Here is a 16,920-nt window from a genome sequence, read left to right as displayed (position 1 = left end):
TCATTAAGAGTTAACTTCAAGTGGTTTGATTGTCATTTTCTGTGACAATCCCTTAAGATGACATGGACCCTTCTCAGTCTTGTGCCTGATGCTGAACTTGAACTTGCTGACGTTCATGGCCCTGTCCCTATACATGTGGCAGCTATAATTCAAGCTTATTTTCTCCCCCCACTTCTTTCTTGAGTATACCCCCCATTAGCCCAGAATTTCTCAATTCTTTTTTTCACCATAGTGTTCTTTTCTCTTCAGAACATCTCTTAACAACTGTGGACTTTAAAACCATACTTTAAGTGGTCCACACTAAAGGATAGATTTAGATACAACTCTGTTTAAATTGTAGGAAATTTTTGGTTTTATGTTTAACCAAGAGATTTTTTTTCTTTTAATTTAAGGAAGTGTGGATGGTGTCTCAGAATCCAAGTTGCAAATCTGTGTTGAACCAAGGTCCCAAAAGCTGATGCCAGGCAGCACATTGGTTTTACAGTGTGTCGCTATTGGAAGCCCTATGCCTCACTACCAGTGGTTCAAAGATGAATCACCATTAACACATGAAACAAAAAAGCATTACATGGTAGGCAGTTGATTTTTTAGGGGGTGGGAGGGCTGGATTAATCTGTAAAATTAATGGTATAATTAAGATGTAAAGGGATCACTTAAACTCATACTCTTTGGAATGTTTTCAGTACTTTTAGTTCAAGTTCTTTATGTCAGCATTAATTAGTTTCTTGTATTTGCAACAGGGCCAAATTTCAACCAAACTTCAGGATAAAGTGTCAAATATTACTGCACCAAATTTTGCACTGTTAGAATCATTTTATCATTTACTTGTTAATAAAGATAATCCAAGAATGTATAAATTTTTGAAATACTATATTTGGGGATTTTTTAAATACAAATGAATTTTGTTTAAATCAATTTTTAAATTGATATTGAAGAGAAAATATATGTTCTGATATTGATACAGGTTCCATATGTGGATCTAGAACATGAAGGAACCTACTGGTGTCATGTGTATAATGATCGAGACAGTCAAGATAGTAAGAAGGTAGAAATCATCATAGGTAAGCAGTATAGAGTTCTGATACAGAAGATATAATATAAGCTGTATATACTGGAGTGTGTAAGCAAAGGAAACCACTTAATAGTATAAGAACATATTAGAAGTTAAATTGTTTATACATAAATTTTAGAGAATTCATACTAAACTCTCTTAAGTTATATACAAAGAGCAAAACAAAAAAAACTGAAAATTATTTTGTTTAGTTCATTTTAGTTTTTTTTTTTTTTTTTTTTTTTGGTTTTTACGAGACAGGGTTTCTCTGTATTGTTTAGGAGGCTATCGGTCCAGCCCGGCCTCGAACTCACAGAGATCCGCCTGCCTCTGCCTCCCGAGTGCTGGGATTAAAGGCGTGCGCCACCACCGCCCGGCCATTTTAGTTATTTTTAATATTACAGTTTATCTTAAATATTTGTGTCAAAATGTATTCCTTATAGTTCTGAGTTAGAAAGAGATTGATTTGTTGAAAAAGATTTTAATAAAACATAAAAAGTCAGAGACATGTAAATAAAAAATAAAATAATTATTGGCCAGTTTCCCTATTATGAATTGTGTGATTTTGGAGTTGTTTATACTGAATGCATTTATAGTGATGTTTTCAATAGTAGGAAATACTGATGAATGTGTTGCATTGACAGCATGAATCTTTGATGTTTATCTCTGTTTACTGAGTGACTATCCTTTCTAAGACTATGAGTTACAATTTCTGCAAATTTGTTTTCTCTAACATAAGGAAGAACAGATGAGGCAGTGGAGTGCACCGAAGGTAGTATAATCCTTTGGTCTCCTGCATGCTGGTTACTCTGGGGAGAGGTGCAGGGTCCTACCTTACTGAGTGCAGTGATGGAAAAAATACTGGCTCTAATAAGCCATTGGATTGAAGAATACTGTGTCTTACTCCTTAAAGTATGTAAATTTTCTTCAACACTATTGAACAGACATTTCTAAAGTAATCTTCAGGTGTTTTCCTATTACGCATAAGGCCCAAAGCTCCTCCACAGGTTATTAGAAATAGTGAATGTTTGGAATTCTTGATGTTAATTTTAATCCTAATAAAATATATTTAAAATACTGTTATAAATATTTGTTTGGATTATTTTATTTCTTAAGGTACCCTTTAAAAGCAAACCTAGTTTAAAATTTTTATGATGGATATATCATTTGATTCATTTTTATTAAACACTAAATATTCTAAAAGTAATATTGATAAGGATTTTCCAAACTACAGTGTTTTAGATTAATTTACATACCACTTTCACTATGAAAAGAAAACTGAAAATGCATTTTAGCTTAAGCTTCTAACTTGTTTCAATTAACCAGAACATTGTACTTACATTGTAATACTTAAATATCAAAACTTAGATTACCTCACCTTAGTGTACTGTCATATTGATTTACGAAATTAGGGTTGTGGATAGCTAAGTATTTTTTCAATTGCTGCTTCCTTGAACTATTACATAGTCTTTCTTAGGTTCTTCTTGGGTGAAATAAGGTAGTAATGTTCAATCATACATACATTTCCTGGTTTTCCTGTCATTCATCTCTATGGTAGCATGAAACTAATAAAAACTGTTTTGATCCTGATACAGAGTTGTGAACCAGAATTCTCCTATAAAGAAGCTCCAATCCCACCTCTGTTAATCTTACAGAAGGAAAGCCATGTAGAGAAACCTTAACCAAACTTCTCTTGTTGATTACACTTTTTGCTTAATTGCATGCGTTTGTTTCTTTAAACTTCCTAACACATAGGAGACCTGTAAGAATAAATATAAAAGAGCACTCCTGCTTGGCTTCAGAGTGAGCATGTGATTGTTATCCTGCCCTGCTGTGTCTGTAATTGTACAGTTCATTCTGCAGTTGTTTAATGATAAGAACAATCAATTAATAACTTTCAAGTAACTATTTAGAACACAGAGATGACAATGTAGCTAGGAGGTGCTCCAAAGTTTTCAAATGGAAAACATCAGATCCAACTCTTTTTTTAAGAAGCCTGAAAAACTAAGACACTTTATAGTGGATAGGTTGATACATACTGTGAACAGTACCCTCCTTTAAATGGTATTTTAATGTAGAGCATGTGCTGTCTCCTATTCCATTTTGTGTATTTCATTAGAATATTGTTAGGACCAGGGGTGTGCTTGGAAAGGTGAGGTTTTCAACCTGTGATTTACGGTAGTGAGATTATGCAAATTTTAAACAGTCTTTAGAAGGCCAAAAGAAAGGCACCAAGGATGGAATGCAGAATATGACAGAAACATCTAACTGTATTACAAATGTATGAAACATCCTTACTGAAAACAGGCTGGAGTAAGGTCCTGACCTGTGTATCTAGAAACTCATCTATACTATAAGATGAAAGACAGAAAAAACCATACATATTGTATGCACTAGTTAATACCACTGCTAAACTGATTTTATGTAGTATGAAAATACTAGTCTTAGCTGTAATCCCAGCACAAGGAAAACTAAGGTAGGAAAATTTCATATTTAAGGACAGCCTGGACTGCATAGTGAGACCTCATTTCAAACAAATAAACCAAAGAATATATTCCCATGAAATACTTTATGAATCCTGAATCACTTACAACTTACTTTTTTTTGTATGCTTAAAATTTAATAAGTAAAAAACTGGTGATGACTGTTATGTCATAGACTTGTGCTCAGATTATTTATCTGTCCTGTATGAAAAGATACAAGTTAATTCTGAAACTGTTCTGCCTCCCCCAAAAGCACCAGACCTTGGCCTAACCATAAGGAAAACACAAATCCCAATTGTGGAACAATTCTACTGCTCAAAACTGAAATGATCATTAAAAACAAGGAATGTCTGAACAACTGTCACAACTGAGAGTGTCTTAAGTAAATGCTTCTGGTATCTTAAATAGGCCTTGGGGGGAACATAAATGGTTTATTAGTTGTGGTATGCATAATGTACTAACATAAGATGTTAATAGGGAAACTAGGTTTGGCATACACAAGAACCCTCCTCTGTCATAGCCCATAATAGTTCAAGTTTCCTGATATTTTAAAGTTAAAGGGTTTTTTGAAAGATCATTTATGAATAAATATCTAAAACTTTAAACAAATTATGAATGCATTTATTTATTTAGGTTTTTATAATTTAGTGAAACAGTTTAGAAGTCCTGAACGATATAAAAACAGTATTCTTTCTCAGGAAGCAGAGGCAGACACACTTCTGTGAGTTTCAGGCCAGCCTGGTCTACAGAGCAAGTTCCAGGACAGTCTCCAAAGCAATACAGAGAAACCCTGTCTTGAGGGGAAAAAAAAAACAACAACAACAGTATTCTTACCTGTTCCCTATTTGTATGGTTTCTCCATTTAACTTTGAAAAGTTCTAAACTAATAAACTGCTGTAACATAACAGTTCATCCACTGCTTCTTTTAGTCATACTGTTTGTGCTATTGGATTATTTAAAACTAATCTGTTTTTCTCTTACTCTGTTTGTAGATGAATTAAATAATTTTGGGCATCCTGGTAAGTATTATAAAGAGTTTTACTTTAGATTGGTAAGTTTGATATAGTAAAGGTGCTATAGACATTCTTGTCTACATTCTTAGACTACTGCTTACATGAAGTTCAATTTAAGATAAGTAAAATATGAAAATATTACTGATTATAGATCATAATGGTTGAAAAAGTATTTTTGGATAACAATAAAATATCAGTTCTTGAGCTGACAATATAACTGAGTGAGGAAAATTACCTACTGTCATACCCGATTACCTGTGTTTGACTCTTAGAGCCTTTGTGATAGGAGAAGAAAACCGATTCTTTCATGTTTTCCTTTGACCTCCACCTGTACTCTTCCCCACACACACAAAATAAATAAATGTAAAAAAAGATTGTTGTTATTGTGTGTTGCTGGTGACCAGAGTCTTCTCCATGCTATGTCCTGTGCTGAGCTGCACTGCCTAGCATTGACGCTCTTTTCAAATTATTCCGTATTGCTCCTTATAGAAAGAAATACATTGCTTTTAATGTGGAAGACTGGATGCTTATTGATTGAGTGACACATTACATTCCCAAACTGTCAGACACAGAACATCCCTGAAGTGGTTGAGTAGGTGCCTTCACCTGATGAAAGGCAGTTAATGGAGTGGGTTAGCAGTAGATGGATAAATTGGTCTATAAGTAAGAGACTAACAATGGCAGTCTCTATGCAGGTTTTGATCTACAGATTTCTGAACAAGCTAAGCTAAAGAGAAAGCCATCCATCATCTGGAACAAGGACATTCCAGTAATGAGGGTCATGTAAAAAGAGAATGTCAAAATAAGCTGTGGGTGTTCTGAAAGACAGGGATGGAATCCATGAATAGAGTTAATCAAATCACACAGAAATGCATTAAGAAGGCGTGAGGTTATTTAATAATTGTAGAAAGCCTGTTGGGCTCATTATTTTATTACCATAATTAGTTTGCTTCATTTGTTTGGTTCCTGGTGATGGGGATTGTGTTCAGGGGCCTGGTACGTGCTGGCTGTTCACTCTACCACTGGGCTACTCTAGCACCAGTTTGTTTAGTTTTATATTCCATTCAAAGACATCTGTTACTATCAGTTCTGTCTGGATTCTGCTAACTATATGTAAGTATGGTAAGCAAGGTAAACCACCATGACCAACAGATCATTTTTCCTGTAGTATTTTCAAATTCTTGTGAGGCACAGAAAGAATTGCTTCAAATATCCCAAGCTAAAGTCTGTTTTAAAACATCCTATTAATCGTTTCTCTTGGTGTTGATAGAATCCCTTTCCCTAAATTTGTCTGCTGTGTCTTACCCTTTTGAAAAGTTGTAAAATTAATTCATGAAAACTTTAGTATATACCTACCACTAAGTTCTTGACATTTTTCAGGCCTGCTTCTTCTTCTTCTCCAAGATTCAAAGAAACCAAACCTTGAGTTTAAAGAAAATGAATGTATAGTGAAGCTTATAGTCGGCTCCCATAGCATCTGTATTATTAAATGTGCAAGCAAGCTACCCTCCTGCAAGTATTGGGCTCATAAAGAATTGAACTTCATCTTTCCCTGTTTCACTTTCTGGTGGTACTGGAGAGTGAATGTGATTTCATTCTATGTATGAAATGATAAGCCCATATATTTTGTCAAAATCTTTTAATTATAAATTAGCTGTTAGTAACCATATATTCTATATTTTCCTTTTAAATTATTATTTATACTTACATATGAAGTATTGTGACCTGATGCATATGTACAGTGTATCCAGCCTGGTAGTTAACATTTCTATCTGCTTAGATATTATTAGTCTATGTGTTGAGATCCTTCAAGAGCTTCTCCTTTAATTATTGTTAAATTCATAATTGCTAAGAGACATAGTTGCCCTATTATGCCATATAATATTAAATCTACTTTCCTTCTTCTGTTTTTGTGCTCTGTTGTTCACCTTCTGATTGTCTCCCCTCCTTTTTCTAGCCTCTGTGACCTCTACTCTACTATATATAGCATTTTAATGATATCCTGCTGTCTGCATTCATTACCTTTCTTATCTCATTAACTCTGAAGATACATCATGAGTAACAGCATCTATTTGCTCTTTTATCTTTGTATAGATAATAAAGAACAAACAACTGGCCAGCCTTTGGGTGAGTTGAGTTTGAAGTACATGATCAAATGTAATTATAATGTTTAACTCCAATTTTTGATTAACATAAAGGAATTTACAGTATTGAACTTGATTGAAGGACATTGGAGCAGATTTTTATTTTGGATAAAAGAAATTATAGAAGAAGAACCTTTAAAAATATTACAGATAGGGGCTGGAGGGACAGCTCAGCTGTTACAGGTTTGGCTCACAACCAAAAATATTACAGATTTTGTTTTTGGTTTCAAGTCAATTCCTAAGGAGTGAGTTTTGTTTCTTCAACACATAAAGAGAAACATGCATGGCCCATTGAGGCAGAGGTAGTCATTGCTGTTCTGTGGTGAGGTAGAAATTAGGAAAATACCATGTAAGTGGCAATGAGTCTTAAAGTTTGCTTCCCCACCCTCTACAGTTGAAAGAGAAGGATGTAAGGTAAGATTACTTGGGTAGTGACATTTAAGTATGCTTTGGAGAAGACACTAGGGAGACTATCCAGGAGAGCTATTCATAAAGGCTCAGTAGACTAATATTTAGAAAGTAGAGGTAGCTAACATATTGATCTATGGCAAGCAGATTAAAATATGTCTCATTGGCTTTTATCAAAATTTTGAACCTCCTTTTTTGCATTCTTGGTTTTTGAGACAGTATCTTAATATAGCCCAGGCTAGCCTTGAACTCACTATCTAAGGATGACCTCAAATTCTTGGATCTTCCTGCCTCTGCCTCCCAAAATCTGGGATTAAAAATTCAGTGCCCAGCCTGAAACCTTTTTTTTTTTTGGTCAGATTAGAATGGAGGATATTAATGAAGCTAGAGAAAGATTTGTTAGCTAGGGAGGCAGAGGCAGGTGAATCTCCATGAGTTCAAGGCCAGCCTGGTCTACAGAGTGAGTTTCAGGACAGCCAGAGCTACACGGAGAAACCATGTCTCAGAGAGAGAAAGAGAGGGAGGGAGGGTTTGGACAATAATTTTTTTTCAGTTGACCATTTCCTTGTCTAGGTAATTCTACTTGGAAGGGTTGAATTAAAAAAAAATAGAATAAGGCTGATTATGGAACCTGAATAGAAACTACCATTTAGAAATGGAAAAGTATTGGGAGAGTCAAACTAAGACTAAAAATTAAGAATATGGGCTGGAAAGATGACTTAGCCATTAAAGGCTAAAGCTCACAACCAAACAGACAAAAATTCCAGATCAGCTGTGTGGTTCTTCTACGGTAGAATTCGGCTTTAAAGTGAAGACAGACTGGTGAACTGGCCCATCCGTCCGTTTCTGTGTGCCAAGCTCTAGTAATGAGTTTCCACAGTGCACACCAGAGGAAGCAAGAGTTGGGATTTGGAGGAATTAACCAAAGGATAAAAACTGCATAGGGAGAGAAAGGTTAATAAACAGAAAACATTAGGAGTCAGGACATTAGATTTACTGAGTTGGAGGGGAAAGTACAGCAGGAACAAACTGTTAAAGAGCGGGTGTCTTACTTAGGATTTCTGTTGCTGTGGGAAGATACCATGACCATGGTGGCCCTATTTGTTGTTCTTTTTATTTATTCTTTGTGTCTTTCACATCATGTATCTCCATCCCATTCATTTCCCCATCCCTTCATATCCACCCTTGGCCCCCGCAACCCCCCACCAAAATAAAATAAAATTTAAGAGAAAAAAGAGAGAAGGAGAAAATCAGTCACATCATGGAAGCTGAAATGTGACACAGTGAGTCACACAGTAAACCCTTTTATCCATGTATGTTTACTTGCAAGTGTTTATTGCAGAGAGTCATTGGTCTGGGTTAAGTCATTGATCTGGTTCAAAGCCTCTGGTTTCTGCTACACTATTGATGCTGGGCCTTCACTGGGACTCCTCTTGGTTTTCCTGCTGTTGCCCTGTGTTGTGGAAATCCTGTGGGACCAGCCCCTTCATGTGCTCCAGCAGATCACAGATGGGGTGGATGTTGTGGTGGGCCAACATAACACTGGTTCTGGGCCTGGATAGTTGCAAGGTTGGTCAGCCTGCCAGCTCTCCCTTATCCTCACCACCAGGGTGAGCTCTCCTGCATTGTCCTGGCAAGTTCACCTCTTATGACCATGAGCAAGGGGCGCAACCAGTTCCTCCTGCTTTTATGTCGTCAAGGTTGGATCTTCCACACCTCTGCCTGGCAGGGTTAGCTTCCCTGCGTTGCCCAGGTATAGCATAGGGGTCACTCTCCTGAGTGCTGCAGCTGATGAGGGGCAGGGCCAGCTCTCCCTCAGGTCACCATAGCAACTCTTATAAAGAAAAACATGTAATTGCGGTGACAGCTTACAGTTTCAGAGGTTTAGTCCATTATCATCATGATGGAAAGCATATCAGAGTGCAGGCAGACATGGTGCTGGCTACATCTTGATCAGAAGGCAACAGTAAGTGATCTGAGACATTGGATATGGCTTGAGCATATATGACAACTCAAAGCCTACCTCCTTGGTGACACTTCCTCCAACAGGGCCACATCTCATAGTGCCACTCTTTGGGGGCTATTGTCTTTCAAACCACCACAAGGGGGTTGTAGAAAAAATAAAGTACATTAGATTTGCGAATGTGTCAGCTACTGATAGCAAAGCGCAGGGATGATCACAGTATCAGGCAACAGTAAATGTGAAGGCCCGTGATGTTGAAGACACGGGGCTACTAATTACTTTCTTTAAAAAAGCTGCTAGCTTGCATTCATAACGATAAAATTTCATGTAGTCCAGTTCTGTTCTTTCCTTAGACTCCCAGCTGTTACTTGGTAAGAAAGACCAGCTGTAATAGTGTTGTGAACAGAGCTATAGCTATAGTGAGAAGTGCATGTGATAATTACATATACAAATGCCAGGCTTAGATGTAACTGAGCAGATTCTGAAAGTTCAGCAGTAATGATTACTGATTTTACCTTATGAAATGTATAATTTACTCCTGAGATGGAGACTCTGTCCTCATTTTTTGTGGATGAAAGCTTAGCCTCACACATGCTAAGCATGCACTCGAGCACTGAGCTGTGCTCCCGGCCCCGTTGTCCTTTTCCCAGTAGATGTTCAAGAACTTGTGGGTGGCTCTTATAGTAAATGGTTTTTATAGTAAATTTATCATCTAAAACTCAATATGACTCCTTTATGTACTTGCCATTTTGAAATTTTCTTTATTCCTCTCATTTCCTCAAATTCAAAAATTACTATTTCCTTCCTCTGTCTGGTCACTTCGCCACAACCATTTTATTTCCTAGAATGGGACTTTGTCATCTTGTCTCATCCTGTCTCTACTTCTCTATTCTAAGTCCACTTCAGTTCTCCTGCCAACCAGGTCAAGGTAAGACCCAATATCTTCCTTACCAGTAAACTTTAAAAGGTTATATAATCTAGCTTTTAAAAATTATCATTGACAAAAAAATTTGCAAGAGTTTTGGGCAATTATTGATATTTTCACATTCTTGGAGTCTTGTATTCTATAAATCATTCTTTCCCAAATAGTTAGTTACATATCACTGAATGATAGAGTTATGTCTTGAGAAAAAAATGCATCATTAGACCCTATAGGTCAGTTTCTCAGTTTTGTTCCAATGCATTTAAGAAACAGTAAATGCTGAGATATATGAGGCTGCTGTTGACAGACCATGATATGCTGTTAAGAAGTAACCTTTTTTATGTGTAGAAGTCATATACTTTATAATAATGATAAATTTATCATTTTAGAATAAAATTTAACATTGGAAAGCATTATATAGTAAATATATAAACCAGTAGTGTAGTTTTTAATGACTACTATGAAGTATTGTATGTTGTATGTAATTCTCTGTGCTCTAATTTTATGCAGCTGGCAGTGCATAGGTCTCTTGACACTTTGCCGCTACTGTCACCACCCCAAGACTGTCAAGAAAGATGCAATGTGAAATCTCTTAGGCACTAAGCTTTACCCATAACCGTTCAGGCCAAGCCATACCTCTAAAAAGGCTAGCTGATACTTTTTAAGGCATAAGTACATGTTTGTCTGCCCCACCCCAAAACACCACTTTCTGTCTGAGCAAAATCAAAAAATTAACCTCAAAAAAATTCCTCAAGTCCCCTTATCCCAAGCAAACAGGAAATACATCTTTAAAAAGTTAAGGAGAACTGGCAAGATGAAAGTTCGCCTCTGAACTACACACACACACCATTGTGCATGTGTGGCCACATTCACATAATGCTGTAATGATGATGATGATGATAAAAATGCTTAAGTTTAGAGGTAGGAGGAAATATCCATCCACACAACCACTATAGGAACAGATGTGGTCCTTGTGAAGTCCCTTCTTTTCTCTCTTTGGTCTCTCCTCTCCTAGCTCTGTGAATTCTCCCTACCCCTCTTTAGGCGTTGCTTTGTTTTACTTTCTCCATTCTCAGTGAAACAACCAATCCCATGAATGCACACTTTGGTATATATTTCATATATACCTAATAAATATCCTTTGTCTGATTCCCAAAGAAAACATATTTAGTCTTAATTTTTTAATGGTTTAGCCTGTTGTATTCTTAGTCTTCTATGTAAAGTAGTATCTCTAAAATTAAAATTAATATAGTAAGTCTTACTTGAAATAAAACACTGTGGTCTTAAAGCCAAGTTTTTCATTTTAATACTTGTATAAATTTTAATCTTTATACCCTCCTTTAATTCCTACCTTCTCCCCACCTTTTTCTTACAGCGAAGGACAAGGTTGCCCTTTTGATAGGAAATATGAATTATTGGGAGCACCCCAAGCTTAAAGCTCCTTTGGTGGATGTGTATGAACTGACCAACTTATTAAGGCAACTAGATTTCAAAGTTGTTTCGTTGTTGGATCTCACTGAATACGAGATGTGTAATGCTGTGGATGAATTTTTACTACTTTTAGACAAAGGAGTATACGGTAAGATATTTTTAATACTCATTTTTATAATTATATGCCATTCCTATTAAACACGTTAAGAGTTGGAAGTCATGGACTTAAAAGATGAGTCAGCAGTTAGGAGCACTTGCAGCTCTTCCAGAGGACCTGAGTTCAGTTCCCAGAGCCCACATGGTGGCTTACAACCATCTCTGACTCCAGTTCCAGGTGATCTGGAGCCCTCTTCTGGCACAAAAGTGGTACACAGGTAAAACATTCTTGCATACAAAAAACAAATGAAAAATAAAGAGTTGGAAATCAGATAAACATACTGTTGAATTGGAGGGTTTTAATATTCTTGTTTAAAAAAAGGATAAATTTTATCTTTATTCCATATGAATATTAATTAACTTAATATCGTCTGTGTTTTTTTTATCTTGATAGAACAATATTCTTTTGTTGTTGTTTCGTTTCTTTTTCGAGACAGGGTTTATCTATGTTACAGCTCTGGCTGTCCTAGAACTTTCTTTGTAGACCAGGCTGGCTGTGAACTCAGAGAAATCCATCTGCCTCTGCCTCTCAAGTGCTAGGAGGATTAAAGGTGTGCACCACCACCAGCACAATATATTTTTTATAAAAATTCTCATAAAAAGTCTTACCTGTCTTTCATTATTTTATTTTTTTATTGGCTGTAAAAGTTACCATACAATTATTTAGAAATTTGACCTTGTAGATTATCAGGTAACAAAACATTCATATATGCTTGAGATATATAGATTCTTTTAAATATAAATGGTTGTGATAGAATATATATTGTATTTGCTTCCTTTATCTAATGGTATTTTCTAGTTGTTTTTTAGGATCTAGAATTTAAGAAGGAAATGTTGGAGAGTGGGTTTCCTTCATGTCCATCCTAGTCTACTGCCCTATGCTGGGGGTATAACTCAGCCTATAAAGTCTTTTACATACTAGGAAGAGGCTCTCACTGTGTATAGACCCAGCATTATCAGCTAATTAATTAAAATTCTGTGCAAATTTAATTCAAGATGTAGCCATAAATATTTAATGGTTTTCCTTTATTCTTTTACTGAAAAGAACTCAAAATACTGTAGATCTGATAAAGAATTTTGTAAACCAGAATATGCTGATAGTAGTAAGAATTTCCAGTAATTTATTTCTTATAATGTGTGTAACCTTGAGTTTCGGAAGGCCAACAAATGAGTTCATTCCAACTGTCTTTCAGATTGTACTTACCATGACTTTGTTAATATTTGACTGCCCAAAATGTAGCATCTCCTGGCCTGGAGTTAGGCTTGCAGATAATAAACAAAAAGTGTCAATCTGACTCTTCTACATTTCAATTTATTTTATTTCAATAACTTAAGAGATTTCACTTTTTTGTTTACAAGTAGGTTAGCATGGTGAAGTAAACTTGGTAGAATTTTTAATGATTTTTGAAGTAGAATTTTTAAAGAAACAAAAACACCCTTTTTCGAGACGGGGTTTCTCTGTATTTTTTTTTTTTTTTTTTGGATTTTCGAGACAGGGTTTCTCTGTATTGTCTTGGAGGCTGTCCTGTAGACCAGGCTGGCCTCGAACTCACAGAGATCCGCCTGTCTCTGCCTCCCGAGTGCTGGGATTAAAGGCGTGTGCCACCAACGCCTGGCTCTCTGTATTTTTTTTTAGAGGTTGTCCTGGAAGACCTTGAACTCACAGAGATCCTCCTGTCTCTGCCTCCCAAGAGCTGGGGTTAACGGCATTCGCCACCAATGCCCATCTCAAAAACCACCCTTTTGAGATTTAGCAAACTGTTGGCTAAGGGATGGTGAAAAGCCTTAAAATTTAATTTAAATTAATTTTCTCCTCTCAATAAGGAGGGTTACTATTGCAGTACACATGAATAGCAAGGCAGCTACTTCAGGTTTTCCATTTCTACCATTATGCTGATTTTGAAACAAAAGTTTTCTTGTGTGTTATAAATTGATAATTAATAGGTGTATTCATCCATTTTTCTTACAAAAATGGAAGACAGCTAGAGAGATGGCTCAGCGGTTAAGAGCACATGCTGTCCTCCAAGAAGACCCAAGTTCAGTTCCCAGCACCCACATTGGGCAGCTCACAGCTGCCTGGAACTCCAGCTTCAGGGGAATCCTATGCCTCTGGCCTTGGTAGGCATCTGTACTCACATATATATACTCACACATGGGAATATATACATAATTTCAAATAATAAAAGTAGATCTTTTTAAAAATAGGAAAGCATATGCGATACAAATAGGCCTTTTGACAACTTGCCTATTCTAACAAGAAGTGTGTTTTAGTATGATCAAAATGTGTTTGAATTTGAAATTTGTTTTAAATAGTGAAAAGTATAAATAATAATGATAAAAGAAATTGTCAAAGAGTAAAGGAAAAGGAATCATGGTATTAGGAAGGGGCCATGGAATGCACTTTGAGAAAACTTGTCTACAAGAGTATTCACTCAGTGAACTCTGCATCCAGCTAAGCGCAGTCTCGCCTTATCTGAGTCACGTGACAGACCTCTTCCACAGTCCAGACCCAGGGTGGGGCCCTTCTCTTCCCAGCATTCATTGTTGGACACTGTAGGATGTGGCTACAAAACTGATGACTACATTTGATAAAATAACCTGTGAAAATGTATTTTTGAGAACTTAACTTACTTTGTATGAGTCTTCAGTAAATGAAAGTTTTTTTTAAAAAGTAGACCGCTTGAATATGTTATATAATTTATGTTTTTAAGGTGCCTGTTTGACTTATATAGGGAATTGCTTCTAAAACTTCTCTAGAAACAATGAGATGTAAGGAAAAAATGATATTGATTTAAGTTAAATTTAAGTTTCTGGATTGGTAAAATATCTAGAGTGAGAGAATTATACAGTTATTTGCTAAGTTACTCTTTTTTTACTGCAATCATCATATCATTTTTCAGCTCTCTGAAAATTTAAGTCAGAACTTTTAATTGCCCTATTATTAAGCAGAGAACCAGAACTGTAAAGGGATGGTTAGGATACAAGATTTCAGTTTGGCTTTTACACTTTGCACACAGTCCCCGCTATAAAAGCATCAGTTTGGAGTATAGGATAAAGAGCAATAAATAATAGAACAAAGGGCAACTTAAGGAAGCTAGAAAAACTTAAAATCCTGATTCCTGTCTTAACAGGGTGGCTGCATTATATTTTGAAGTATTGTGACTACCCAAAACATCAGACACATCTACATTAAATGTAAGTGTGGTGAAGGTTTCATGGTGTAGGGCATGCCATAAAGAGACTTCATTTGTCTTTTGGTCTGTGCCTTTTATTTCTCCTGATATCCCCAGGTGACTAGTGTTCCTTTAGGGATGAGAAGGTAAAGGAGTTTCAGCATGAAGAATTTGAGATACAGAAAAGTGTAGACACAGTGGATACTCCCTTATTGCCCATTCATTGTAAGAGAAAGAAAAATTATAGTAGAACCAAAAAAAATGTGTAATTCAGCCTGTAGCATGTAAACCAGCAAAAACAAAACAATAGAAACAATGTACTTACAAATGTATGAATAGTTATCTTACACAGATAAATAGGAGGAAAAAAGTAACTGTATGGCAGTCTATCCACCTCACCAAATGTGCTTGCATATTCATTACTCTTGCAACTTACCTATGTCTTTTGTGCAAGAGAATATTAAATGAACTTGGTTAGAATAAAAAAAAAAAAACATTTACCCTGGAGTCAGTCATCTAGTTCAATGTAAGTCAATGGTTAAGCATTGGAGTAAACTCACCCATTTATTAGGCAATTTTTCCAAACTAAAACTGATCTATAAAGTGGCTAGAAGTCAATTATCAAAGCTGTTAACAGGAAAAAATTACCCTCATGCTTGATACACTCAAACTGCCTATGTTATTGTGTCCATTGTTACCATTATTACAATTCTTGAAATTTTGTTAAATAGAGATCTGGCTCAGTAGGTAAAGTGTTTGCTGCATAGGCATAAGGACCAGGGTTTGATCCTCAGTACCTATCCAAATGGCAGGCTGCATTGAAGACTGCCTGTCGTCCAAGCACTTGACAGACAGAAACAGGATCACCAGAATAAGCCAGCTGACTAGACAAATTGATTATCTCTGGGTTTAAGGAAGACACACAGGAGCAGCTTCTGGCCTCTATACACATGCACACACTCATGCATGCACATCTCTATACAAGTGTGCACACGGACATGTAAACATGCATATACTCACGACACATGTATACAAACACACTCAAAATCTATTAAAGGAATTCAAACTGCCCTTTAGATTGGAGATTTGAACGAGGTAGTACTTTGGGCCTTGACTAGAGAAATCCAACTCATCAAGTTTTGTATATTAAGAGTCTGCCTAAGATTTCTTTGGGGGAAAATAACAGGGTTGGGGATAAACTATATTGTAGTCTACACAATGAAATCAGTACACACACGTTAATATAAGCTAATATAAGCCAGCACACTGATCAAGCTTACCTAGTTGTCTGATTTAGTAGTCCTTGGGATTTGGATAAGCTTTTAAACCTCTTGGTGTCTCAAGTTCCTTTGTATGCAAAAAGGGAGTGATGCCATTACCTGCCTTGTTATGAAGAGTATGTGAGGCTCCCAGGGCTGATGATTTGATATTCTCAACAGAGCACTCTGCAAAGTAGAATGTAAATCCACTTGAGTAGGAGAGGTTTATTACTGTTTTTATTTTATTGATTTGCTTTGTTCTGGTTGAGACAGTTTCCTTATGTCCTAAACTGTCCTTAAACTCGGGCTTCTCCTGTTTTAGCTTCTCTAGTACTGAGATTACAGCTATGTGTCACCATCCAAATATTTTATCTGTAGCCAAAAATAAAAAGCTGTGTTTAAAAAAAAATTAAGGTACATGTTTGGTGATGCACACTTTTAATCCTAGCATCTAGGATGCAGAGACAATCAGATTTCTGAGTTCAAAGCCAGCCTATGCTATATGGTGAGGTCTAGTCTAGCTAGTATTACATAGTGTTTTGTTTTTCAAGACAGGGTTTCTCTGTATTGTTTTGGAGGCTGTCCTGGAACTCCCTCTGTAGACCAGGCTGGCCTCGAACTCACAGAGATTCTCCTGCCTCTGCCTCCCGAGTGCTGGGATTAAAGGCATGTGCCACCAATGCCTGGCTGCAGAATTGTATTTATAATTACATTAAATTGCTTGATATTTCAAAAAGTATCTATTTTCTCCTCTTTCCTTAAATAATTAGAAGAATTAGCAGTGTTGAAGATGGAGTTTTTAAAATACAATGATTTTCACTGGTTTATTTTACATAAAAATAAACCCCCTTGATGTAATCTCATTGCAAACTAATACAAAAGACTTACAGTTTGCACAAGTCATTTTGGAAAGACAG

The 16,920-nt window shown here is 36.2% G+C and overlaps 1 protein-coding gene across 2 annotated transcripts in view; it reads left to right on the top strand.

The window, feature by feature from the left end:
* Nucleotides 1–16,920, top strand: part of Malt1 (MALT1 paracaspase) — a 47,026-nt gene that overhangs the window by 14,971 nt on the left and 15,135 nt on the right. The window contains exons 5-10 of one of the 2 annotated variants that reach the window (XM_005074657.4): nt 393–571; nt 965–1,061; nt 1,791–1,823; nt 4,527–4,553; nt 6,642–6,674; nt 11,360–11,563. In XM_005074657.4, the coding sequence (XP_005074714.1) occupies nt 393–571; nt 965–1,061; nt 1,791–1,823; nt 4,527–4,553; nt 6,642–6,674; nt 11,360–11,563 (573 nt within the window). The remainder of the gene's footprint in view (nt 1–392; nt 572–964; nt 1,062–1,790; nt 1,824–4,526; nt 4,554–6,641; nt 6,675–11,359; nt 11,564–16,920) is intronic. The other variant, XM_005074658.4, reaches the window with a different exon arrangement.

Source organism: Mesocricetus auratus, unplaced genomic scaffold (genome assembly GCF_017639785.1).
Source record: "Mesocricetus auratus isolate SY011 unplaced genomic scaffold, BCM_Maur_2.0 Super-Scaffold_6730, whole genome shotgun sequence".
Lineage (NCBI taxonomy): Eukaryota > Metazoa > Chordata > Mammalia > Rodentia > Cricetidae > Mesocricetus > Mesocricetus auratus.
Note: the sequence above shows the minus strand (reverse complement) of the source record. Positions and strands in the feature narration are given on the sequence as shown.